Raw genomic sequence first — 27,391 nt, 5'->3', positions numbered from 1 at the left:
TGTAGTTGATTTGATTATGTAGGACTTGGCAAGCCACTTAAGAAACTAAAATTATCGAAACATAAAAGCAGCTCTTAAAAGTTTATTTGCATGAATAGTTACTATTATTACTCAGTTTCAGATTTTCAACCTTTTTGCCATTGCTATTTTCCATTATGCCCCGTTTGTAGGTACATTCCAGATCCCTTTCCCCCACAGCTCTTAGGCACACACAAGCACTTACTCAAATCCATAAGATGATCTAAAGATGCTTGACAGAGTGCACCTGAGAGCCAGGGGAGAGAAAACATCTGCCACGGTCAACTCAGTTTCACAGCTGCAACAGTCTTTAATCACACCTCCCAATAAAAGGCTGAATATTTAAGTTACTAACAAACACTAACAGGACGTAGTTAGCTATGTCTGTTATTCACGCACAACAACACACATGCTGCCATAAGAAGGGCCCATTCCTCCTTCCCCTCTGATTAAATTTCATCAGAACTAGCCATGACCTGTTTGAATTCAACTCTGGGTCTGCAGATTATGCATGTGAAGCTGACATATATTCTACATATTTCTGCTTTTTGGCACTTTCACTCATTAAGCAGACAAGTAGTAATCACACTTTATAAATAATTAATATTAGTTTGGTTCTCCTGCATATTTTTAAAGTCACTTCATCAAAATGTACACCCACCAGAGTTAGGACTTCTCACAACAGCATGGGAGACACAAAAAACCCTCTATATTCAAGATTAACAGAATTGCTTCCATTTTCTAAAAACAGTTATCTATCTCAGAAACTCCCAAAATAATTTCAGCAAGACCTTGATGAGAGTACATTATTTTATTAGGTTTCATAATAAAGCTTAACAAACAAGCTCAAACGCATGGACAGCTGTGGAAGAACTGAACACAGCCACACCAGCCTTGATAGGGGACCAGGGGAGGGCATAGAAGAGACATAAATGACAGCCATTGGTTACACAGGCATAGTTATTACTTAATGCACTCTGCTTTCAAGATGAATCTTTAAATTGAATGAATCTAAATAACAGAGGCTTCTAAAGAATAAGAAATTGGGTTTGAAACAGCATTGTGAAGGTATCCAGCAGCACCATAACAAAGTCGTTTCTTTAGGGGCCAGCTGTAGCTTCAAAGGAGAGATTTGCCTAGGGCAGAAACTCAGCACAGAACCTGCAACCTTGATTTTTAATTAGGCAAATTTTGAAAGCAGAACTCTTTCCTATTCCAAAAAAGAAGTTTTCTACTTTAAGGTGCATGAGCTTATTAAACTATTGATCATTTGTGGTTGGTGATAACAACAGCTACAATATTTAGGTATTTGTTTTCAATGCAGTACCTCTGCTGACACTAATAAGAGCTTTGCTGCCCAAACAGCAGCACCTCACACTCCACAACGTTTGCAGGCCAAAAGCCACCTTTACAATTAGATTACACCTCTATTCCAGAAACCTACTCACAGGCAGGCTCTGTACATATTAAACATATAAAATACCTGCAAACACCACCTCATTAACTTCTGACACCATGAAGTGAGCAAACACAGCAGCAGCAGCACTCAAAAAAAAAAAAAGAATGGTTTCCTCAAGCAAAACCTAAGTCCTCTTTGGTCTACTAAAATAGTCAGATTTATACTACAGCGTTTGCATGGGAGCAAAAGTAGAAGGGTGGGAGGCAAGGCAGTTATAGGCATTCTTCCCTGAATTTTCACAATAATTCAAGGAGTTTAAAAATGCTAAGATCTCTAACTCTCTCAGATTTAGCAGAAAAGGGTCAAGGCAACAAAAATTATTCAGGTGACAAGGAAGGTGAAAGGGCAGACAGGGAAAGAAAGACTGCACATTGGGAATAAACTAGGCTAAAATTAAATATCTAATCATTCTGCCTAGTCTAAAATAGTTTGAAAAACCCAGAGTTTCAGGTAGCAACAAGCATTTTGTCTGTGAAAATGAAGCCAATTCAAAACACTTCAAGAGGCTTCAAAAGAAGAACAAAGAGTGACATTACTCTAAGGGAAAGCACTGAACCTTTCAGCATTTGAATGAGGGAAGGTTAACAGCTGGTTTTGTCGAGGCAGCACTGCAGCAGGCAGACACCACTCTGGGTTTCAGCAGTGGGAGGACAAGTCTGCAGACCAACCAACACCATTTTTAAGTCAGTGTGTTCAAGCCAGTCTTGCACAGGGTTAGTCAAGCCAGCAGTTACAATGCCAGAGGCTCATTACAACTCACACACCCATTTTCTGCTGAAACCAAAGCAGCTACCTTAGGGTTAGAATGGAAGATTATTTTCAGGCAAAACTCTGCATGGCGCTGAACAGTTACAGTTACAGCCCTGTGCCCAAAAGCATGGCATCTTCAATGCTGGCCCTGAAAATCAAAATCCATTTTCAGGAACAAGCACGCTCTGTCATCTGCCTGGCTCCAGCAAGGATACTTACACACTGATTGGATTTCTCCATGATGTGAGCTTTAGGGCATATGGAAGCAGAGAAGGAGTGAAATGACAGTGATGGTGAGGAAGGAAGAGAGATGGTGCTTTAAACCAACGGCAGGGACATCACCTCCAGCCCACAGATACATGTGCACACTTCTGCTTCACATTCACATGCATTTTGTGTATGCATTATAAAACCAAATAAAATATTCTCCAGGCACAGAGCAGGTTTTCATTTGCCTCACAACTTTACAAACACCTAGAAATATATGATCAAAAGCAGCATACTCAGAATAAGGCTAAGATTGTGACAAGAGAATCTGAAAGTAGGAACGCAGAGTACAAAGACATCTGAAAGAATCCTGCTCACTTTTCTACATAATAATTAAACATGAACTCTGAGCCCCATGATACTGTTTACACAGGAGCATTCCAGCTGTATGCACAGGCCTGCTACTCCTTGCATACATCTCCAACTCTGGGAATCTTGCATTTTTACCATCATTAGAACCCTGATTCAAAGATCTGGACGTGTTCAGCTCACACCTGGGACGCTTACTGAAACTGCTCAGAGAGAGCTAAGGAGATCTGGTACCACCAAGGACTCCAAAAGTTTCATTCTGATCTTTTCCAGTAGCTGTTCGTTATCATTACACAAGAATGGAGATACCAAAAAAGTCTTTCTTGATCCATTTCCAGCACTTCTGCAGGCTCACTCTGTCAGGCTAGTTCACAGAAACCATGCCTACTGCACTAATTTAATTAGCACCTACTAACAGGTGCTACAGATAGGTGGTCTTTCCAACATGTCTCTCTGATATGTGTACAGAGTGGTATACAGGCTAAATTCTCTACTTAAAACTGAGGCAAGAAGATACAATGAATATGAAGTCAGAGCTTAGAAAACATTGTATGCTATAAAAACAACCATAATACCTAATATATACAACCCTCTGAGGAGAAGTTATCAACTTATGCACACAATTACAACGAAACAGGCAAAGAAAAACAAAAACCAGTCCCAATAGCTAGGTTCAGTCCAACAAGAAAAAGAAACCGAGAAATACAGACCTCAAGGGATGAGCCACAGGTTTTTGATGTACGTTACAAATGCATAAATTGACCGTGCATCAGTAGCTCATGCACAAACCAGGGACTACATAAGGAACTATCAAAAGGCACAAGGGATTTGGCACAGCAAAAAGGAAACGAGCCGTTACAGTCTGCATTAGCCACTGTCACACTGCTGAATAATGCATCATCTTAAAAGTATTTGGTAAGGTGGTAACTGATCAGCATTATCAAAACAACCCAACAATTCTTCTGGTCTCTTAATTAGGCTTGCAAAAAGATCAGTATGGTCCTTTAGTGTTTACAGACGGGTATTATCCTGGGATTTTGGAAGACATTATTTGCATGACTCAAAAATAAGCTTGGCTTCATTGCTGAATCTCTCTCTTGGCAAGGGATTTCAATTCTGAATTCTCAGGGAAGGAGAACAATTGTGCGTGTGTGTGTCCCCAGTTCCCATTTCAAGTAAAGAGTTCAAAAGTAAGAATTTCTACCCTTCTATATTTCAAGTATCTACCAGATTGTTCAAGTGAAAACACATCAACTTGTCCTTACCCCAGAATGGCAACTGTGATTCCATTTTTGAAAAACAGGCCTCATCCCATCGAATGCTACCAAACATGTACCTTATCCTTTAGCTCAAATACATTTTGCATGACCTTACATGAATTGCTTAGATAAAAGCCTTTTTTTATTCTACTTTTGTTATTTTAAAGTGCAGATGCATTTGAGTCATTTTCCCCTTTTGTTTCATATCCTTAAGATCCACAGCTTCAAAGACAAAATGTCAGCATGCAGTCGATTTATGACTGAATTCTTGAAGAGACACTGAAGAATTACCTTGTCAATCACCCCAAGGACTCTGAAGGTCTTCAGTTCCTCGGCAGGGCTCCTTAGGTTCCAAGAGGGCCTTGAACTTAGTGATCCTGGAGGCTAATGGAAGATATCAAAGATTATACATCAATCAGGGTGGTACTTGAAGGAAGACTGCCCGCTGAAGCAAATGCCAGGCCGAAGGAAACTAAATTTATCATAAATCAGAGAGACTGAAGATGAAAGGAGAAGTTTTCTGTTTGTCCTTAGCGGGGGGAAAAAAAACCAACTTGCAAGTAAATAAAAGTCGACATAACACTGAAAACAAAATTTCAAAAAGAAAAATGCAATGAATTTTTATCTTTTCTATGCTTAATGGAACCCAGCAATTGATTACTCAGTTCTTACCACATAATAATAATCAATCAAAGCCTTACAGGTATTCAGGGTACAAAATAATTCAGAGATCACTGAGGAGGAGAAAGCAAATTAGAGGCTTTTTAAATCTGAAGAACATAAAATATAGAATTATAAACAGGGTTCTCTTGCTCTCTGGTGAGCTTTATGAAATCGTTTTAATAATAAGGTGCACAACAGAAATGACTCCTAAAGCTGCCTTAGAAAAAAGTAGCTAGCTATGCATCATTAATCTAGAAATTAACACCACAGCAAGAAAATTGGCAGGTGCTAATTATTCAAGTAGTTAATTCACTAATACACATAGATGTTTGTCCATACTGTGGTTCATAGTTTCTCAGAGCAAACTCAAAGCTTCCATGTCAGAGGGGGAAAGACGTTTCAACTGGAAGTCTTTTGGGACAAAGATCAACCTCTAAAGCATCCCATATACCTCTGGCATGTGAACAAACATTTTCAGCAGTTTCTAGTTGCCAGCGGAGAGAATTCATTAGATCTTCCTCCAAAAATTCAACATGTAGCTTCTACTAGAACCACAGACCTGTATGTCTTCCTCACAAATAAGGTAACTTCATTTCAGAGCTGTTGAATGCCAAACTCCTTTCAAGCATAACCTGGCCTCCCCATGTACATTTCTATCACACAAAGGTGCAAAGAAAGAGGAAGGTGAAACTCCTTGATTTCTAGACTTCCAAGAGGAAAAAGCTGTTTTTCTAATTTGTCAACATTCTGAGGCAATATTTAACGATTATGTCACAAAGGAAAATGGCTGGTAAGCAAATATGCTGTGGATGAAATGCTTAACTATCAGGAAAAATCAAAATTTTTTCCCTTATGATGAGAAATTCCAAGATCCTGATCTAGGCAGAGCCACTTCCTGTCCCCCTATTTTTTCTTCCTCAGACATCCTTACTGTGCTATCCTCAAAGGCTAAAGCAACTCCTCAAAGCCTTCCCCAAAACTGAGCCCATTCACGTTGCCAGTCAAAAACATTCTCTCCTTCCAAATTCCTTCCTAAAAAATCAGTACTTATTTAAGTACTCATTGCCCACAAAATCCAAAAGGGCCATAAACACATGTTCAAAAAGCTTGGAGAAAAGTGCGTTTTTCTGTGCTCAGCGTTTAGGAGTTGATTAGTTATCTTCATTTATTTGTCTGGGTCTGATAATAGTTTTGTCATGTAAACCCTGCCAAGCAGGAGTACCAACAGCAGTTAAAACAGCCCAGATTCTAGAATCTAAAACTAAAGGCTTTAACAGGAAGAAAAACAAAAAAAGAAAACTCTACATGAACTTTTTTCTCCAAACCTCATTTCAGTTCCACATTCCAGCAAGCTGTTGGAAGTATTTTGAGAGTGTGCAATTTTTCTGCAATAATGAAATACTTCCTTTGAAACAAAGAGTTGTGCTAACACAGTTTATTCATGACAAGATTTCAAAAGCATTCTAAGGAATACATTTAAAGGAAGAGAATATTTCCTAATCCTCTAGACTACTATAAAAGACTTTCACTCCTATCTGCTTGCTATTACATTTTATAATCATTCCTCAGTAATCATGCTTTTAAAATTTTCTCTTATGAAAAACATTTCAACCATAAATTAAGTTCATACAACTCTACAGAAGTTAATAGTTGTCTAATAATGCTATACAATCAGATTTCTTCATGCATCCTATCCAAAGAGCCAGTATATTTATTTTAGGTCCTCTAAAATGTGACCAGTGGTGGCACAGTCAGTAATACTGTGTACACACACTGTTTTTTATATATGTGCTCTAACATCACTTCTTACCTTAAAAGGATTTACAATCACATCCACATCTCCACAGCTCCCAGCAGGCTCTCCATTTTTATCGGTTTTGCTCTTTACAGTACTTTGGTTTCACTGTTTCAAAGTCTAATAGAAGAGCCCAGTGATGGGGAGGCATCACATTCTGTTGTGAAGCAGGCTGGAAGCAAACTCTAAATTCCCAGAACAATTCCCAAAACTACAGCAATTAAGCACTCTATGAAAGAGCCTGCTCCTCTGAATAGAGTAAAACTCCAAGCTCAGCATCTAAGCAGCAATAAGGAAAATAACTAAAAACCCCCACTCTCATCAAAAAAGAGAGGAACAAAAAAAAAAATACAGGAAGGAGAATAACAAAAAAAAAATCAAAAGCTTAATTTGCCTTTAGAAATGAGACAAACATTCTGGACAAAGTGGCAGGCTACCTCTGCCTGCAGCAGGCCTTCAGCAGCCTGTCCAAATGCTCAGCATGCTGCTCAGGTATCCCAGGATCTTCTCTGTTGTGGTCAGGCCCTCTCTATTTCCAGACTACCTCTGAGCTGCATTGCTGGATTTATCTGAGTGAGGACAGGCATCAGCAGTTCCTCTCCCACCATCACCTTTTGGTTACCATGTGTAAACTTCAAGGAGAAAAGGCTGATGCTTGTTGTGATGCTCCTGCAAGGACTGAGCAGCCTGTGGCCACTGCTTGCCTTTGGAAAGCTCTAGTTTTGCAAGCTACACAAGGCCATAGCTCTTGCCTCAGCTTTGGCATCACTGCTAGCAGTTATAAGAGCAGAGGGAGACAGAGAAGTACTCTACCAGTCAGGTAAAGGAAAGGGCATTTCATATTAACCTCATTTAAGGCAAGAGCACTATCCCCAGCCCAGTGACACAAATACCATTTGATGGGAAATCACGGAATATCCTGAGTTGGAAGAGACCCACAAGGATCATCACATCCAACTCCTGGCCTCACACAGGACAACCCCAAGAACCACACCATGTGTACATCTCAGGCTGGGGGCACCCCAGCATCTGTTGTGGGGTTCCTTGCACCCCTCTACTTCCTGGGATGCTGTGAAACATGAGGAATGGTGGAGTCCTGGTCCTTCCTTGGTTGCTCAAAGCAATCCATGTGATGCCCCTTGCACTGGTCTCTCAAAGCTTTCCCAGCACAACCACAGTTTTCCCTGCATTTCCCTCGAATTAAATATTTGATCTTTATTTTCACCTCTTCATTCTTGCACCCAGAAAGCTCCGCTCATTTAACTGCTAATGCTGCCACCTTTGACATCAGTCACCACAGAACCTCAGCATAAGAAAAGAGAACTTTCATGAACACCAGTGCAGACCTGCACATCAAAATGGGATCTCCCCTTGCCATTCAGAGGTCTAATTCTGATAATTTTAGTAACTATCTACCTGTGGCATAGCCAGACCTTCACTTGCAGCAAGGAGATGCCTTGTTTTGATGCAGATACACTGGTGTCTGCCTCATGGGTGTGACAGTGCTTCCAGCTCTCCTGGTCTGGCAAACATCCTGGCTCCTTCCTCTCTCTGCACCAGGAGAAAACCAGGTTGGATTTCTGCCTGCATCTGAACCAGGCAGAACTACAGTGTGCTTAAGAAGGCCCTCAGTGAGCACCAGTTGGGGAATGCACCTTGTCTGACGCTGGGACACACCTTGGATGTGATCCTAGAAGTTGAGACTGAATCTCTTATGTTAAATTTATATCTCACAGAACTATGCAGTGCATTTTCTTTATACTTCATGTAATTTTCATGCACATTTAATGAGAATTTTAGGAAGATATCTTATGGAAACCACAAAGACTGCTTCTTCTGTTTGGGCATCAGGCTTGCATGCACCTCTTGTTACTAAATTGCTTTGAAAATCAAAAATAATTGACATTTTAAAAGACAACAGCTTTCATAATGGTACAAAAAGAAACAACTCTGAATATACAAAGTCAGGCATAAGTAGAATCAGAACTAATTTCAAAGAGGGAAAATATATGCTTTATAAAAACTACCAAAGTTAAAATGGTCCCACAGCCTGTACAAGCAGCTGAGCTGGGCTTTGCAGCTGACAGCTACGCAAGACTGCAGCTTTCTGATGGTCAATCCAGTGTGATTCAGAGGCTGTTGCTGCAGCTCCCACTCAGGCTTGGAGGAGGCTCCCCAGAGATGCTACTTATAAAGGGGCAGAGGAGAAAATGCAGCTTGAGAATCTGCAAAATGACCCAGTGCTGCTCTTACAGAACACTCTGGAGCACTTGTCCAAGAGACAGTCCTTGAGGCTGCTGTGCTACACCAAAGGAAGAAGAAGAAGAAGAAGAAGAAAAGGACAGCATTTGCTGCAGCTTGGTTTTCCAGAAGGCCCACACACCTGTTTAAAAGCTCCAGCAGCTGTCTGCACATCTCCTACTCTTACGGGTTTCTCAATGTTTATAGGATACTCAGATATGTTCCCAGCTCAAGGTCACAGTTGTGTCAGTTCCCTACATTTCTTGTAAGCCCTCTACCCACAACCTTTCTTTAACAATGCCAAAGGTTCTCCTTCACCACCTTCTTGTGTTCCTCTCTTCACCACTTGCACTTGCCAGCAGAAGGGTGGTTGCTAAGGATGCTATCTTAAGAGAGTTACACTGCTGAAAAGTAACAAAGCACTGTTGTTCTTTATTTGGTTTCCATGGCATCAAAGACAATTTTGCTTCTCAGCTCTCAAATACCAGACTTTTGCCTTCTTAGGGAAATCTGGTCTTCAAAGAGGCAAGGGCCTGGCATTTCCAGCCATGAAAGAATGGCTTGCTTCCTTCTGCCTGAGGCCCCCAAGGAAATGCTTTACCTTCATGTGCTGTTCAGATGGCAAAGGGGGAGCTGGGGGCTCATTTAGTGGGCACAGTCTTTTGAGACTGCTGCAGGTGGCTCAGCACACAGCAGGCATCCCAAGCCTCTGGGAGATCTGATAGGCTGAGAAGTGCAGGACAATAACTGCACCTGCACTCCTGAGCTTACCCCTTCCCTCGCTGGACAGTTCTCTGGCCTGGTGGAGGAGAAGGAAGTAAAATTCCATCTGTAAGAAGGACAGGTCAGCCTAGTTCTGATGCTGATCCCCATGACTGCTCCTTTTAAGGGCACAGTAGGAAACACAAAGCCGCCTACAGCAGACAGGTGACAAAGCAGTTCTGCCCTGTGACACCAGGTCACGAACAAGAACACTTTGCCTTAAGTGCCCATGCTCACTTACTAGCCAGACCTCTTCCTCCAAGGTGCAAATGATCTCAACACCCCCCCTGGTCATGACATTCCCTGCACTGAACCAGGCTCCCCATAACAAAACTGCACTCTGCCAGTCCTAACAGGGGCCCAGGCACTGCACTGACCTTACCCACCAAGGACTTAATGTCTTTAGGAGAAGGACACAAAGTATCTGCAAGTTTCCACTGGTATCTCCCAAGAACCCCACTATATATAGATGCAAGTTGTTTCAGTGCACTCATCACTGTCCATATGGAATGGAATAACTCATCCAAACTCCAATATAAATTATAGTAAAAATAATAAGCAGTAATTAAGGTGTAAGAATTCAGGTCTGCTCAGCAGCCAACATGCGGGAAGGGTCACATTCCTCATTTTCCTTAAGACACTAAGCCAGAGCATGCCAATTCTTTGTGGTCCCTACCACTACCCCTACAATAACTTTGAGAGTCAAGTCCTCCTCCCAGTTAACTTTTAGCTATGAACTCAGAGAAAAGCTGTCCCTCACCACAACCATCATGACCCATAAGCACCATCTGCCCTCAATATCAGCAAATTCCAAAGCTCTAACATAAAAGTAAAATTTATGCATATTGAAGAGCAGCAAATAAAGGACATTAGAATACGTGTAAAAACTTAGGACAAAAACAAGGCTAAATCATGGCTACATGGCCTTTTTTTGTAAACAGGAGAATCAGCCAGGTGCAACAGTGTGCTAAACAAGATTTGCCATAATTTGTCAATTTTGAGTTTCCTCACAGAAGGAGAATGGTTTTTTATTCTCTCTGGTTTTTTTTTCTTGTCTTATCCCAATTAAGTCTGCTTTTCTTTGGATCTGCAAAGAAGGCATGTGTCTTATTCAGTACAGCATAAAAGAGGAAATACTTTACCTCTCAAGTTCACAGAGAAAAATGCAACCTATTTCTTCCTCCTTCCCAACCACAGTTAGTTTTTAAACTTATAAAAAGGCAAAAATAGGTTGTTCATGGGTTTTTTTTCTCTTGTTCTTCAGTTTCCAAACACACTGAGGATTCCATTCAATATAGCTTCTTCCCCATTTTCAGGGGTGTTTGACCCAAAGAAAGAATACCTAGTAGGAGTTCATGTCTGTCCAAAATATTAAATTGTTCAAAGTATAGTTCATAGCAACAGCAAGACTCCAAGCCTCACAAAATATATCCCATTTGGAACATCCTCAAAATGTACTTGTGGGCTCTCAACATGAAAAAAATCTAGCCTTAAAAAACCAGTGTCTTTGCTTTTTAGATTTACTTATTAGATAGACACCTTTTAGAAGGGTTCCAATTTTTGCAGCAGTTGTCTCCTTAAAGCATTTTTAGATCTGTGCAAAGTAAGAAGCAATAATCTTCTATCCCTTTTGTTATCCCTTGACATTAGAGAGTCAGGAAGTTCATAGCTTTTATACTTACTGCAATAGGGCAGTCATCAACAATAACACAGTTTAGCATGACTGCAGTAAAAGCCTAAAGTAAAAACAGATAAATCCCAAAGGAACTGTTTAAGGAAGGGCAAGGTAGACATTTATTGAGAGTATCTTAGAACAAGCTTTGTTTGTATTTTGTACAAGTACAGATAAGGGTATTCTGCCCAAGAAAGTGGGAATTAGCACAGAAACTTCTCAAAAATCAAGGAGCTGGTCCCACAAGCATATCCAAGAGAGACATTTGAAAGGATCAGGAAGAACCTTTGCTCTATTAAGTACTTGTTCTGTGGAAAACTATTCTGATTCCCTCTACCCTGTGCTTGACTCACTTCTGATACATCACGATGTGCTAGGCTACAGAAACCAACAGGTTTCTCACTCCCTACAGGACCAACCAGCATTCTCATAGAAAAGTCATATGAAACATTACATTCCAGTGAGGTTTTCTGCTTTACCTTTAGATTCTCCAGCATGATGAAAAATGTCTACATCATCAACCAAGAGCAGTAGGAAAGCATGTGAAAAGCTGTCCTGTATTAAACCAAGCACTCCTCGTAACATCATGAAGAATCAGAAAGAACGGCAGCTTAACAGAAACACAACACCAAAATACTCCTGAGGCCTCCCAAAAGAGAAATTCTAGATAGTTTTTGAACCTTAAGCTTGAATATGCTTTGCTACTTAATTATACCAAATTCTGGTTCAGAAAAGAATAAATTAAAGCCTACCATAGAAATAGATGCATCTTCTGAGGTTTTGTGGTAGACACTGGAAATTTTTTCAGCACGCATAAGGTATTCTGCAGTCTTCCTTTTCACTGCTTCTCGACGAGTTGGACTTGATTCACCTCAACGGAGAAAAAAGAAGTTATGTTTTCTATAAAGAGACAGGTACTAGATAATCAAAGCATGACTACTTTGAGTCTACCTTTTTGATTTCCTTTGGGTTATTCATAAGCAAACCTAAAGATATGCATCTTCTAAAAATCCAATACTGTGATCCCAGAGTTCCACGAAAATAGCAAATTAAGCCTTGCTATAGACTAAGGTAAACAAAAAGCCTTTCCTAATATTTCTGTGATTTGGTATTTGTTCCTATGGTAACATAAGTAAGAACTGAAAGAAACCACTGATCCAAATACTGTATTCCAAAAAGCAAAATCAATTAGGAAAGACAGAGTAAGATGTTTACAACAAAACAACAAACTTATTTTCTTCCTCGGGTTTCCAGTATGGACTCTCCTAATTATACATGAAGTCTAGAAATGCTATTAAAAGCAAGAAAGCAACTGAGGAGACACTAAGAACTCCTGCTTACAGCTTTCCAGTGCTAGACATTCCCTGCCTCCTGGCTTGGGGTAACACAGGGAGAAAGGAATAAGCACTTGCACCAACTACTTCACTTTTAGATGGCTAAATGACCACTGTATTAGTTCTAATCTACCCAGACTCTTGGTGAGAACCCCATGACACCACACTAACTCTGGATTCACTCTAAAGCTTTCAGTTTATGTTTAGGCATTCCCATCCTGAGCAATATTGCTGTAACAGGCTCAATTTGTGATGGCAACACCCAACCAGCCAACCACCAAGCACAGATAAGGGACTGTGAGATACAATTGTTACAGCAGAGAAATGAGATTACTATGCTGAAAAAAAGATAGAGACAACTGTCCCAGAAGAAGACTGAAGGACAGCAGAGACTTTATATGGCCCTGACAGACTCTCCCAGCCCTAACTGAGGCCATCCAAGACTTGCAGAAACAAAGCCTTGACTGTGATGGGCTCTGCACTGCCAGGTGCAAGCCAGCACCTCTCAAACCAATGCTCAAACAGGGCAAGGAACTGCAAGGATATCTGCCCAACAGCTATCCCACATGAAAGACAAGGCAAGGAACAGGAGGGGTAATAAATTAAACACACAAATACACAACCCCCAACCAACGGCAGATAACAGACAATAACGAAGACTGGAACTCATAAGATACTGATCAACGGGCCATGAAAGGAACCAGAGTGTAACCTTGAAGGAGTTTAACCAGAAACTTTGTAACTGATAAGAAAAAAACCAGGATTATTGTGGGTTATCAAGAATGAGTCTCATAAAAAAGAGCAAGCTTATTATGGAATTTCTGACAGAGAACCTACTGTGTGAATGCTTGCATTCAGAAATTACTGCAGGAGGTTTTCAGGGGGCAATTGTGTCACTGTGTAAGACATTGTGAGATTTTCAAGGGCAGAATTAAAGGTAGGGGTCAAGGTGGATTGTTATAAAATAGAGACTCCCTTTCATATCACAACTAGAGACTACCTGAACACACAGAACCATCACACCCAGACTCCAACAAGAGTGAGCAGAAAAGACTTTGGGTCTACTCCAAGTTCTGTGGTAAGTGATCTCTTGTAAATTTTACTATCCACCTCAAAGCAGGAGGGAAAAGTCATTGTCACCTCCTTGGATATGGATGCAGACTGCTCTGGAAAAACCTTTGTCTACACTTGGTTTGGGACAGTCAGAAATTCAGTGCACTTTCAGCATACAATATCACGGCTATATATCAGTATCTCGGTAGCTTCTCTCATTCTAAAGACCTAGGGGAATCTTGGTAGGCAGTTCCCTTGATGGGACTGCCAGTCTTACTCCCATCTAGGATTAAAAAAAAAATAACATCACTCAACTCTTTGAATTTGAAGTTGGCATTATCAAAAGAGAGCAGATACACAGTATTTTTTTTTATAAGTGTGCGTTGCAATTTGCTAAAGCAGGAGTAACTCTCTTGCTTTCATCTGTGCACGTAGCGTTACAGCACCGCAACACCTCCTCCTCATGCTGAGGCACTGGTGAGCACCCAAGTTCTCTCAGACACACCAAGCAGCAGCCACTCAGAGAATACAAGACACCTGCACAGCAACAATGAACTCTTCAGCCAGCATTTCCTCCAAGCAGGCTGGTAGAAAACTGCTAGGGTAGTGTCTAAGGCTATCATAAAAGTCAAGCTTACTGCTTAATTGTTAGTTATGTGTATTTAGTTTGGATGTTTATTGCTTTTTTCCAATGCTTCAGTAATTTTACAGTAATTAACACAAACCAGCTAGGATGTCCCCTTAGAGCTGTCTTTGTTCTCCCTACTTTCACAAGACATTAATTTCAGTTTTCCTCCTACTTTTCCTTCCCAAGTAATTTGTTAAATAACCTTTGCAAACTGTTCCCTCATTAAAATCTTCAGCCATAAAAAAGGGTGTGGACCCACAAAACAACATTCATTCAACAAGTGCTTGCATCGTATTTGTGGATAAGATCATTAACAGTTCAGTCTCCGAATACTTTAACAGGTGGATGATTGAGAATTAGGTTTATGGAAATAGGATTTTGGCTTTTTATTTTTTTGCATTAGTTTAACCAAGAAAATGTAAAAAAACTACACTGCAATACAAATTCCCATTTAAACAGCCAATATCTCACAAAAATCTGCAAATAAATACAGGATATAAATTTAATAAACAAATAAATGCTACTTAAAAAGCCTCAAACACAGACAGTAACAATAAAGACCCCATTAAGCTGAAAATAATCTTAAGCATTTATGCCAAATTCGAGGTCATAGAACTGTCCACTTAAAACCAAATAAATCACTAAAACACAGTACTAGAACAAATCCTTATATCTGACAGATGTCAAAGCTGTGATTCAGACTTCATGCATTTTTTTATGCAATGTTACATTTTGCCATGAAATATTGGGTTTAGTTATGCAAAAATGTGTATTTTCAAAAGCATCAATTTTATTTTATAATAAATTAGGAATAATCATTTATTCCTAGTTAAGAACTTTTGATTTAAATATTGTGTGAGCATATTGAGCTCTTATTTCCATTCTGTGGTTAGCCCACAATAATCTAAAGAGGTACCTCTCTAATTACAATTTAAACTTGAAAGGCATTTTTCTTTAAATGGCAGCAAACAGGAAATATTTAAACTGTGTCAAAGCCTTTGATGAATCTTTACAACTGCTCATAAAAGATCATCCTTCTTAAAATAATATTGATTTTTCATTTATTTTCCCAGATACTAGAAGATTTATGTTTCATCTGATCAGGATCAAAGCTTCTCCCCCCTCCTGATCACTGGGATTAAATCACCAATGTCATTTTACACTTTTTAAAAGTACACTGCTAAAGCAAGCAGCAAGGCTGATCATAGAAACCTTAGAATAAAAACCCCTCAAGATTCCCCATCTCTCTCTCTCCCTCTGCATTTGCTACAGAGCAGCTGTGCCTCACACAGATTCACATGAATGAAAATATTAAGGCGAGAAACCACCCACTTAGTTTATTTTCCATATGACTTTCCTGTAATTATTTTGTAAACTGTTCACACAACAATATATAAAAACATCTGCAAAAACAGGTAATTAATGTGTCAAGCCAAACTAATGCATTTTTTATGGTGTCCATGCTTCGTCAACTGTAATTATAACTCTTTTTAAGCAAATGATGATGTGTTTGTTGCAATGTGCAAGTGGTTATTTTAGATGCTCTGTTTACTATTCCCGCAAACAGAATACAAAAACTCTACAGCTACTTTGTTGCACATATAAGCCTTCATCCCCACACACAAGCACAAGCAGGCTGCTCCCTCATTTTCCAAAGGCTTTGCCTATTTCAAAGAAATAAAAATATCTTAAAATGAAAATTGGCTTTGGAAAGGCTGACCAGGCCACCCGCTGACCAAAGTAACAGGAAGCCAGGACATTAGGACAGCAGCCAATGATTTAAAATTTGTTCTTTAATTTATATCTCTAAAGACAGCTCAGTTACAATATATTTACAAAGACAGATATTCCTAACAACGTTCAAATGATTTTGAGGGTTTGATAGAGGAAAACAGCAAATATCGGAATAATTATGCCATTGAGTTCTTCTGTGACTTGGCTGATTGTTTGCCCATAGTGCACTGATTTGAATGAAAAACACAAAGAGGCAGCACTTCCACAAAGTACAGCAGAGGCATCTGGAAAACTAGCAATATTTTTGTCTTCTGCTCAGAAAGTCTTTTCCCACACTTCACAGTACCTCAAGAGAGGACACACCTTTGAGAGATCAGCTAACTCAATGCTGAACTATTCAGCTCAGTTAACTGCTTGTTCACACATCAAATCTTCTGTAATTCTATCATATAGGAAAATTACTTATGTTTATATAATAACAGCAAAAAGCTGTTGAAAGGGGGTCATATTCAATAAACTTAGACAAAAAATAAAATTGGTCAGTAAAGAGTATGGAAAAAATCTGTCCTTCTTCCCCAAATAATATGGGATACTAACAAGAGAACACATCTCAGATGCACAGAAGTGCTGTCAAACTTGCTCTGCTCCGTAACTATCCTCCTCCACAGATCCAGGATGAAGTCACGGGGAAGATGTGTTCCTCTCTGGATGATAAAGATAGCTTGCCACGAACATATACAAAAAAATTTTCAATAATCAGTAAATCGCGATATGTAGCACCCACCCTGGAATTCTAGATATTCCTTCCTTTCTTTGTGCGTGAGCAGTTCCAAATCATCCCCCTTAAGGTGCTAAGAGGTCTTCCTCAGGAAGGGATAATCTGCCAGGGCAACATAGGTGCACTCCCTACCTAAGTAGGTGCTCAGCCAGGATGGGGATATTTTCACAGAAAAAGTAAGGCCATAAAGTGAGCATTACCTGTCCCAATCCTCTGTGACCTCCTCTTCCTGCTTTTCTCTCAGACTTACTAAAAATATATGTGGGCTGCCTTCCTTTAAAGAAGATATCAGAAGAGATTTGCTCCAGGAAGGAATGTCCTCTTGCAGAACAAGTACAAGGAACTTTGCAAGACTGCCTGTTGTGCTAGCCCCAAACTCCATGTTCTTAACAATTTAAACAGTAAAACTTTCTCTAAATACTGAAATCTTCAATGAAACATTTATAATTGCCAAATCTAACAGCTATAATACCATTTTTTATTTTTAAAAGTTTCTTTATCTTCTTCACAGTCTTCCTGCACATATCACCCAGCTGGATTGCTGAATTTTTCAAAGAATTGCTCTCTATAAAAATGCAAGGGAGTAAGCCTTAAAAGATTTATTTCTTCTCACAATGAAAAGAGGTTTAGCAGCACCTTCCTTATTAGTGGGTAGCCCAGCTGTTATTTTTGCCTAATTGGTTCAAGAGGACCTCTGTTCTTCTTAGGGCAAACACTTCTTACATCATGTGAAGCAGACTCCTTTGTCCATATTAGCCAAACAAAAGCTCAGGCACACCGAAAGTGACAATGCGACTCATAATCCAGCACAGGTTTGTGATGACTTTGGACACAGTTTTATAACCCCCAAATTTATTTCAGGAAGGGGAAAAGCTGCTGATTTTGGAACGAGTCTCCACCAACTTTCACAGGAGGGTGGGTAACCTTTAATTTTCAAACAATTACTTAAGTGAAATGTGGCAGGTGCTGGGGTAGACGGATACTGCAGCATCAAGGAAAGAGCTATAGATTTTAGCAGCAGGTGGGAGTTTGGAATTGTGAAATAAGCCCACTACCTCATCAGCTCCAGTATGCTACACATTATATTAATGGTGAGTTCCTTTGAGGTGCTGATCAAATTCTGCAGCTGAAAAAAACTGTAAACTTAAAAAAATAAGACAAAGGTTAAGCCCATTATGATAAAACAGCTTGAAGTGATCTTTTTTCCTCTTTTTTCTTAACATTTTCAGAGAGTCAAAATTTATTAAGATGCAACACATTTATCAGAACCATTCTTTCTGGCTTTTCTGAAGATTTAGGACGGTACTGTACTCTACCAACCAAGAAGAAAAGCCACTTAGAAGTTAAACCTTTCATATTAAAGCACAAATTTGTGACAGTGAATGAACACCTACAAATTCTTCTTCCCACTTTCCAGTGTGCTGATAACTATTATATCCATATGTCACATACATCATCTTCACCGCAGGTTGCCTGAGACCATTACAGATCTACATTTCCTATGACGTTGCCAGCTCTGCATCCTGTAGAAAACCTTTGGTCACACACCAGTCATGTAAATGTCTAGGTAAACATCTCTCTGGGGAAAAAAAAAAAAAGTTGGCATATTTGCCAAAGTTAAGATTACACAGAAGAATGGTGTGGGTGAAACGTGTTTGAGTGACCAGTAAAGCAGGAGTTGGTAACACTGAAGATAAGAAACGTAACTTGCCAGAAATGCTAACCAACAAACATCTGCTTCTAGAGAAACTCTCATGTTAAATCCACAAGGTGGTGGTAGCTTTTCATGTGCATGTGTGACTACCTGGAAAAAAAATAAAATGGACAGCACCCAGCATTTCAGGGAGGAAAAGCTTAACTTCCCATCTATCTGCTAAAACTTGCAGTCTTAACTGTAAGGTATTTCACCAAAATAAGACTTAATGTGACAAATACTCTTGAACATTCTTCTGTTGAACTACTTAAGAAGGGAATAAACCCTGTGAGTGTTTCAAGACAGAAGGACAAGAAGTGAAATTCTAGCCCAGAGGAGGAAACAAAATGGTGACAGCGGCAGGAGGTCCTCCAACACAAGCACCATGGGAACAGGGGAACAGCACTGACAGTCAGAGCAAGTAAAGGAGTTACACAGGCCACCACCACAGGAGAGAGGAAATTTCCAAGTTCTCTGTACTCCTCGTTCTTAACTAAAAGGACAAGTTCAAATTAGAATTAGCATGCACCAACATCCCTTGCTTCAGAGCAGAGGGAACCCAGGCACACAGACAGCTACCCCTTCAAGTAAGAACAGTTTGAAGTAAAGTACTGCAGGGGAAAAAAAAGAAAAAGGCAGATAAAAAAAACCCAATTATGAGATTCATAAATCGTGACAGTCTAATACTACTCATATTTATGTATTAAATGCAATTCATATGTACTTTTATATACTACTATGGGAAATGGTATTTTTCCCCGAGCAATCACAAAAGTCTCTAAAACAGAAGAGCCAGCGGCAGGCCTTGTAGAGATCAAACCTATACTAGTCCTTCCACACAGCTCTGAAGCTAAAAAGGCTATTTTAAGATACTGGAAGAGTTAAGAGGCAAAGAGGACAGGAAAAGAGAAAAATTGGATGTGAAAAGAGAGAAGCTGTATATGCAAGAACTGTTTGGGAGAGAATCAGAGCACTGATTATCATGCAGCATCATGCCCTTAAACCTATCTATGCAATTTTTCTATTCCAGCTAGTAATTTGCCTCAATTCACCTACAGTGCCTGAGGCATTGAATTCTGCAGCCAGAGACTTCAAATTTCTCACCTGCGGACAGGAGCGGCACTGTAACCTGGATCAGTCTGCCCTGTCTACCCTGCATGCTGCAAGAAGTGTGGCAGCCGTACTGGGTCTTCTGATGGGAGGCAGAAACCCCACACAGCTACAGTCAAAAAGAGATTCCTGCACTTTGCAGCTAAGTGTTGTGGCTAACAACAGCTGAGATAAAAGGCAGTGCAGGCAGGAAGAGATGTCTGTCAAAGAGGCCAGGCACAGGCAGCAACCTGGCAAGGAACTGCTACAAGGAAAGACTCAAATCTTGGAAAGGTCAGAACACCAAGTCAATACAGCTAGCTGTGTCCCAAGAGGGAAGAAAAAAGAGATTTCTAGGGCTCACCTGGTCACATATTTATTAATTCTTTAACAGCCATATGCTAAGTAACCACATTCAGAGTCATCTCTGCATGACACCCTACATGCTGGTTTGCAGGTATTGCTACAGTTCACTTTCACATGTATTGCAAGGCTGTAAGCTGTGCAGCATGTACACCTCAGACCTTTATCAACCTCCTGGTGCAGAGAGGTCTTGCAGTTTAAATGGAACTTTGCCTTGAGTGTCCCTTGACATAGCTGAGTCTGGCTGTATTTATACAGTAACCAGCTTCTGGCATTAACAACATACATTAACCATACTCTACTGGCACACACTGTATTTTACTGCTTTGCCACAACGAGGTGTCTAAACCCAGCACTTCCACACAGGGAATGACATCACTCAGGGTGGTCCATCCAGCACCTACTGCACAGTGATGGATCCTACAGCACTAATCTGCTCTGAAGCTCTGTATGGTCTGTGATGGGCCTGGGAAGACAACACATTCCACTTATGAGCAGCTCATAGTCCATACTAGCATGTGTTTCAGCATCACTGGCAGCACAGAGAGATATGACTTTTTTTTTTAACCAAACAAAGTATTTCCAACATCCATTCTTAATCCAGCCACTTATCGACAGATGAGTCCTCTCACAAACTTTTCTTCTGAAGCAGCAGCTGTGATTTCAAGGTTGTATGAAGCACTAGGAGAGAGGCAGCACTTTGTATCATTGTTCATAAAGCTCAGCCCAAACAGTCCAACAGCATTCTCGCAGTCCAGTAGCAGGAAAGAGAAATGGTTTTCAGCTCCTTTGGTAGGAACCAGGGCAGGAAGTTTTTGCCTTGACTGGTTCCAGCCTCAGTGGAAGTATAAAACTACAACAGCAAACAGGCTGTGTGATGATACACCATAGGAACACAGAAGCCTAAAATCAGGGTGGGGAGAACTACAGTTCTGTCAGTCACCCCATCACCAACCTTTCCCTGTGGAGTGCAGCACAACTCTCAGGGTTTCTTTTTTTTTCAGCCATCAGCTCACACCCCAATTCACCTTCCCAGAAAACAGGTCTGTTGTTTCCTTAAGGACATTGCCACAACCAGACATCTTCTGGATAGCTCAGAAACTGTTAACATCACTGAGGAACACTAATCAGAGAACTTAACAAGTGAAAGGAATTTAAAATAGCTACTGTGTGGAAACAGAAGTTGTCTTCATAAGTGCCATTCAACAAACAAGCAAAGGAAGCCAGAAATGCGCTGGTGGAACGCCATGGCTGTTTCCCTTTTCATAAAGTACTGTCTTCTTGGCATTCTGTCAAGCATGCTCCTGTTTGCATCCCTGGCTCCAACACAAGTTCAAATCATAGCCCATCATAATCCCAGTAATTAGACACAAGTTGGTTTGTTTTCAGTATATCCAAAAATATCATCTAGTTGTCCAAAGTATTCCTAGCATTTCATTGTATATGCATTTTTGGGTTAAAAGTCAAAGTCATTTTAGCAAGGTTCCAGTAATTTGTGTAATTTTTGTTCCAGCTCTGTTTACTGGATAAACATTAAAATAGCATGGAGCAGTGCAAAACTGACATTCACAGGCAGCTTTCAAAGACACCAGCAGCTTATTCAGAACTTGTAGATCCCTAACACAAAACAGAGATACCTGGAAAACAGCTTGTGGCTGCTGACACTCCAGAGGCATCACATACTTCATGCAACAAGGTTCATGCTGCCTAAACTAAATCAATATTTATTCTGCCCAGCCACAGCTGCTACACATGTGAAAATAAACATCCCAAAACTCCGACAGAGTAAATGGATCATCTCCCTTCAGATGTTTACATGCAACATGGGCAGACCAGCAATGAACACATTTGGTTTCTAAACCACGTGGAAGAGATCCTGCACTTTTTTACATGAATTACACTGGCCATGTTGTGCAGCATTCTTGTTCTTCACATGCCTGAAATTATTGAAACCCAGCAATATGCAACAGTGTTAACTCTGTTTATCACACACCTCAGACTGCCCAGATCCATAATGGAAATAACTAAAGAATGGCTGGAGTTGTAAAAAGAGGAGCAGTTTATACAAACAGGACTCCCTTCTTTATTACAAAAAACCCTCCATAATTTCAGTCTCGTGACCTGCTTGTTCCTAACATAAACTATGCCCTACAACAAAGTCAGGCAATGCACTACTTTGCATAAAACAGAGTTAACTTCCAGCTAGAAGTTGGTGGCTTGCTATTGATTAATGCATTTTTTCCATCACTAGGCCTGAAGCAATGCACTGACCTCAAAGTGCTCTGACATGCTAACAAAACAAAGGAACAGCTATAATTGTGAGCCAAAGTTTCTATCAGTTAGCATACTCAGTATGCTTAAAAAGGCAGAAAAGCTTGAATTCTAGAAGTTTTCAGCTCCTAGAGAACTGCTGACCCATCCTACACAATCTTTACAGACCTGTCTTCCAAAAGCTTCAAAACCCTGCAAGCAGCAATGCCCAGAAAAGACAAGAGGAGAAGCAGAATTGGTACATATTTAGAAGAAAAAGGAAATTATGGCAGCTACTCCCTGTCACTGCAAGCAAGGCAGCTCTGGTATAAATGAAACAGGAAGGCACAAGAGGTGCAGTTCAAGGGCTGTACTGCCAGTCCACGATTTCATTCTTCTTCCCACTAGCAAGTGCTTAATGTTAAACACATGTATGGAGCAGAAGTAGGCCAAACATGTATAACAAGCAGATGCCCAGAGCCCAAGGCATACACCAGTCTCTGAGCACGCAGGCAGCAGTCATTCCCCAAGGGACACAAACTGAGTCCCTTGGCAGGACTATGAATGGGACATGAAAGGATTCAGTACTAAATTCTGCAAGAGACTAGCAAAAGAAAATACATATGCACCTTGCCCAGAATAATTAACACCACTGTACATCTGAGAGCATGTGCACACAGCTGAAAACAAAGTCAAGATGGCCATTCCTCAAACATATGACACCTGCCTCGCCCAGCACTAGTGCCAGAAGCTGGGAGAGCTGGAAAGCCATCAGAATATAACAAGCTCAAGTGTGCTCAACTGCCTTTAGGGAAGCCACCTACTTCAAACTAACCAGCACAGGTCTATAAACTCGCAGCACTGAACTTGCTCGTACGCGGTTTTGACGAGGCAGCCTTGAGCAGCAGAGCTTGCGCTGAGCCGAAGGGAGTGACTGGTACCGGACACAGCCCCACGCTTCAGACGCCCCTAAGCAGCTCACAGAGGCATTCCAGCTGAGGCAGCGGACTGTCTCAAAGCTCAAGTCCGAAGCACAGAGGATGGGTGGCATTCCTTCCCCCAGCTCCGCGCGCTGCTATCACCGCCCGATTCCAAGTCTGGGGCGGCAATTTCTGTTTCCTTGCCGCCACCTCGTGGCCAAAGCCTGTATTACCGTACTGCTGCTCTCCAGGGAAAAAGCCACCGGCGGCCCATTCCAGAGGCCACGTTCGGCGGGGGCTGTGCACCGAAACGATGGCACTGCACACGTGTCTAAGTGTCGATGAACACTGTGTTTCACTCTCAGATGGTACAAAGTCTTTTTCAGACAAAATAGGTGCAAAATAATCAGTGGCAGAAGATCAGAAGCACTTTGTAATAATTGTACCATCCTTATCTTTAAAAGGAGTATGTTATTATCCGTGAGAAATACATAACCAGGGGTGTTTAAATAACTGGAGTGACTAGGTTGAAGGTTTGTGGTTTTTTACTGCAACATACCTTGAATGTTCACATATCAATGCTAAACATACTACCTTCACAAAGTAGCTACATTAAAAAGTTTTGTTGGGGTTTTTTTGGGTTTTTTTACTGTACTCATAAATCATGAGAAAGCATGTATTTTTAGGAAGGCATTTGGACCAGCCCTGTCACCATAAAGAGGGCATCAGTGTCTCCCTGCCAGTTTGCAGCAGCTTCAAGGAGAATGGGACACAAAATGAGCTGGATCTACCCAAATCTAGTGTGAACGCCCAGCAGAGGATGAACATTCCTTCACAGCCACGCAGGGTAACACAGAGAAATGAAAAAAGACTGACTGCTAGGAACCCCCCTGTGTACAGTTATGTTCCCAAGGGATAAGAAGTCACTTAAAATGCAACTCATTCCCATTACTCCCTCTTGTGTGCTATACATATGCAATGTCAGGGACTGCAAAGAAAAAGGTGCCAGTGCTGGTTACATGTTTCTTCATCCATCAGGAACACTGACACACACCACGTAAGTACCATCACTAAAAATTTATTAGTGATTCCCACTGTACTGAGTGGCATCAAGAAAACCAGGCAGAATATCACACTTTTCTAAGATTCCTTGAATTTCTTCCTAGCCTGAAAAGCAGGGATAAGAGGGTGAGAGGAAAGGATTAACAGCTGGAAGAGTAGCTAGTCAACAGCAAAAAAGAAAAAAACCATTGGAGGAAATTCCGGCAAATATAAGTAATAAGAAGTTCAACCCACTCTGGTTTAACAAGTTCATATGCATGAGTTGAGCAAGTCACCTACATGCAATAAAAGTCTTTCGCAACTTTAAAGCAAACATATTACCCTAAGGATTACCATGAATTCAAAGCCAACATGTTTAACCACTGCCACAACTCAAGTATACACAATAATTACCACAGCAAAACTGATGTGCAATAGACTGACTTGTTTTCATGCCCTAACAGTTTGAAACTGTTAAATAAAGAAAGCTTTTGAAGTTTGAACTGTCAGTTCAAAACAGCATCATGGCAGCCTTGCATCATGGCTGGCACACAGAAGTGTTTATGAAAAAACAGGATACCCTTCAGAAGATCACAGGTGAATGGTCCACAGGTCTGTGAAAAAGTGTACTAGCAAAGAAAGAATAGCTGGGCTCTCCAACAGAAGGACTGCCAGCATATTCAACACTAAGAATGAAAAACATTTTGACAACACAGGCAAGGAAAGGTTAGGATGCTATTGAAAAGCCACAACAAGCAGCAAAGCAGCAAGCCTACTGACATCACCGAGACTTGAAAAGATGTGGATTTACTTTGGCCAAAAAGTGTAAGACATTTTAAGCGAAGGCTATGCACATATCTTGGCCCACACCTCTAGCTCTCATTAGTAACCTACCCATTATTTTTTGCCAGGCCCCATTAAGTCAGCTCAGTAGGTAACTTCCATTGCTAGAACTGTTCAGAAGGTCTGGACCACTGCTGTGCATCCCACTGGGATGCAGCAAAGGCTTCTGCTTGTGTGTGTTTGGTACATTCATGTCTAAGTCCAGATCTGGAGCAGCAGAATGCACCTGTGCTGCACACTGCCAAACAAAGGCACAATTCTAATCACTCATTTGGTCTGTGGGGGACAGAAGCACAATACACAGACCCTGAATTCACTCCAGGAAAGAACAAATCTTTCCCTGTACTTTATAGTTTTAAGCCACTGTTGGATAAAATGCAAATACATGAGGTTATCACTCGAGATTCTCAAGAACTAGAGAAGGGAAAAATTTTTCTCCCTTACTGAAAAGGTGCAAGGAGGCAGAAATTTGCATGTAGTTGTATCCAGTCCACTAAAAACAGCTTTTGCTGGTTTTAATATATTGATAGACCGAAGTCTTTTGAAAAAGAAAAAAAACCCTGTGCTCCTCTAACAATGCAAGCATGTAAGTTTCTGTGCATCCTTTAGTTAGAAAAGAATAGTTTCGTGGAAGAAGCAAGAGGCTGCGAGACAAGAGCAGTTCTAATCCTGGTGTGATTGGGAAGTTAACCTGAGTCTGCCTCTCCCCATGCGTAAAATGGGGATAATTAATCCTCACTTAACCATGTAAATTAAATAATGTTTCAACAGTGCTGCAAGTGCCACATATTAATTAATGGCTAGGCAATAAAAAGGAAAGAAGCGAAAGTGGAGCACTTTGCTACTTACCTGCAAGTTGAAGGTTGTGCTGCAATTTTAACAGAGAAGATACTGGGCACTTGGAAGATGAGACCCTAAATTATCATTCAGTCTTAGAAAGATTTCTCTCTCTCTCATATGCACACAGCTACTTAAAAGCCAAATGTATTCTGCATTTCATATCACTCCTTTGCAACGCAGTAAGCTGATGTTAACCATGGAAATGTCATAAACAAACACACATAACCAAAGAAAAGACAAACATAATGGGAAGATCCATACCTTGAACACCTTCCAGAAGCAGATCAACCCCCTTTCGATAAAAGCTTAAGGCAGCTTCATAATCTTCCTCCTCCTCCTTCTTCAAAGCCAGTTTTATTAACTCGCCTGCTTTCTCCAAGTAATCTTGTTTGCCTGGCTTGGGTTTTAAGCTTCCAGTAAACAAACCATGGCTTTCCTTTTCTCCTTCGGGTTTGCTCCACTCCTGCTCAGGTGCCAGTGTGCTTTGTACTGGGGGTTCAGAAGTAACACAAAGGCCAACAGCTCTACTGGGAGAACTTTGGTTGGATGCCATTCCATCATCTAACTCGGCAAGAGAATCTACATCAACTGTCAGAGAGATCAGGTCGCTGTCACTGGAGAAGCCTGAAAGTCAGAAAGACACCCATAACTCTAGAAGCCTTCAAAATTCTTTATCCCATTCAAAGATTTAGCTCTTTTCACTTACACAGTTTCCTCAGAATGCCCTCAGAAACTCCCTGATTACAATGCCGTCTTTAAAAAATTTTAGTACCTATAAAAACATATTTTTAAAAATTAACTGCAAACTCTGCAGAACAACCCTGGTCTTCATTTCAGTTCTGGGAATGAAGAGACCAACATCTAACATCCAACTTAAACTTTCAAAGCAGCTCCACCATTGGGCTCCAGGAAATCAGAAATCTAAACCTTTCTGTGTGAGTGCTATTAGAAAAGTCAACCAGCAGGAGCCAAATTACTGTTTCAAGAAATCCCAACATACTGTTCTAAATCAGTAAGATTAAGCATCCTCAAAACAGTAAATTAGGAGTTTGAATTAACACACAGTTACTGTCAGCTTATGTATCATGCAGCACTCACCTCACATGTAACCCACATAATCTTCTTTCATTGCTAACACATGGTAAAATAAATTACTTAACACCTGTTTCATCACTCAAATCTGAGCTAACACGTTTTATTTTACATTTGCTGTAAGTCACTACACCCTTACTGCAAGTTGACCTTCAGTAAACTAAACCACAGGAGCTTTTCATGGTTATTGGGGAATAAATGGCAACAAAGGTATTTTACCTATATACCATTTCATTCCGTAAGGATTATCATCCACAAAAGGCATTCACTCCGTTATTATTTTTTAATGATTTAACTTCCACAAATGTAATGGAAACAACTTCTAGATCTCACCTCCACATTCCGACTGGCTCGTAAGTGTCACATCATCAAGCCCACTTAAATCCTTTCGAACTGAAAAGGACAAGAATGACAAAAATGCTTCTGACATCCATGTGTACAACAGATTACAAGTTCCCTTGCCATCAGAATGAAAAAGCGTGACCCTCCTACAGGTAAAAGTATATAATGTGAAACTGCTCTTTGACTGGCTATCAGA

General features: G+C 40.6%; 1 protein-coding gene across 3 annotated transcripts in view; it reads right to left on the bottom strand.

Moving 5' to 3' along the window:
• RPS6KC1 (ribosomal protein S6 kinase C1) overlaps positions 1 to 27,391 on the bottom strand; it is an 81,907-nt gene that overhangs the window by 36,602 nt on the left and 17,914 nt on the right. For all 3 annotated transcript variants that reach the window (XM_008630327.2, XM_017730020.1, XM_017730021.1), the window contains 4 exons: positions 27,187 to 27,246; positions 26,023 to 26,385; positions 11,948 to 12,066; positions 4,354 to 4,446 (listed from right to left, as the gene is read on the bottom strand). In XM_008630327.2, coding sequence (XP_008628549.1) covers positions 4,354 to 4,446; positions 11,948 to 12,066; positions 26,023 to 26,314 — 504 coding nt within the window. In that variant the 5' untranslated portion in view covers positions 26,315 to 26,385; positions 27,187 to 27,246. Of the gene's footprint in view, positions 1 to 4,353; positions 4,447 to 11,947; positions 12,067 to 26,022; positions 26,386 to 27,186; positions 27,247 to 27,391 lie in introns of those variants that run through there.

The sequence above is a fragment of the Corvus brachyrhynchos genome, unplaced genomic scaffold (assembly GCF_000691975.1).
Source record: "Corvus brachyrhynchos isolate BGI_N302 unplaced genomic scaffold, ASM69197v1 scaffold101, whole genome shotgun sequence".
Classification (NCBI taxonomy): domain Eukaryota; kingdom Metazoa; phylum Chordata; class Aves; order Passeriformes; family Corvidae; genus Corvus; species Corvus brachyrhynchos.
This window is presented reverse-complemented; position numbering and strand designations above follow the sequence as displayed.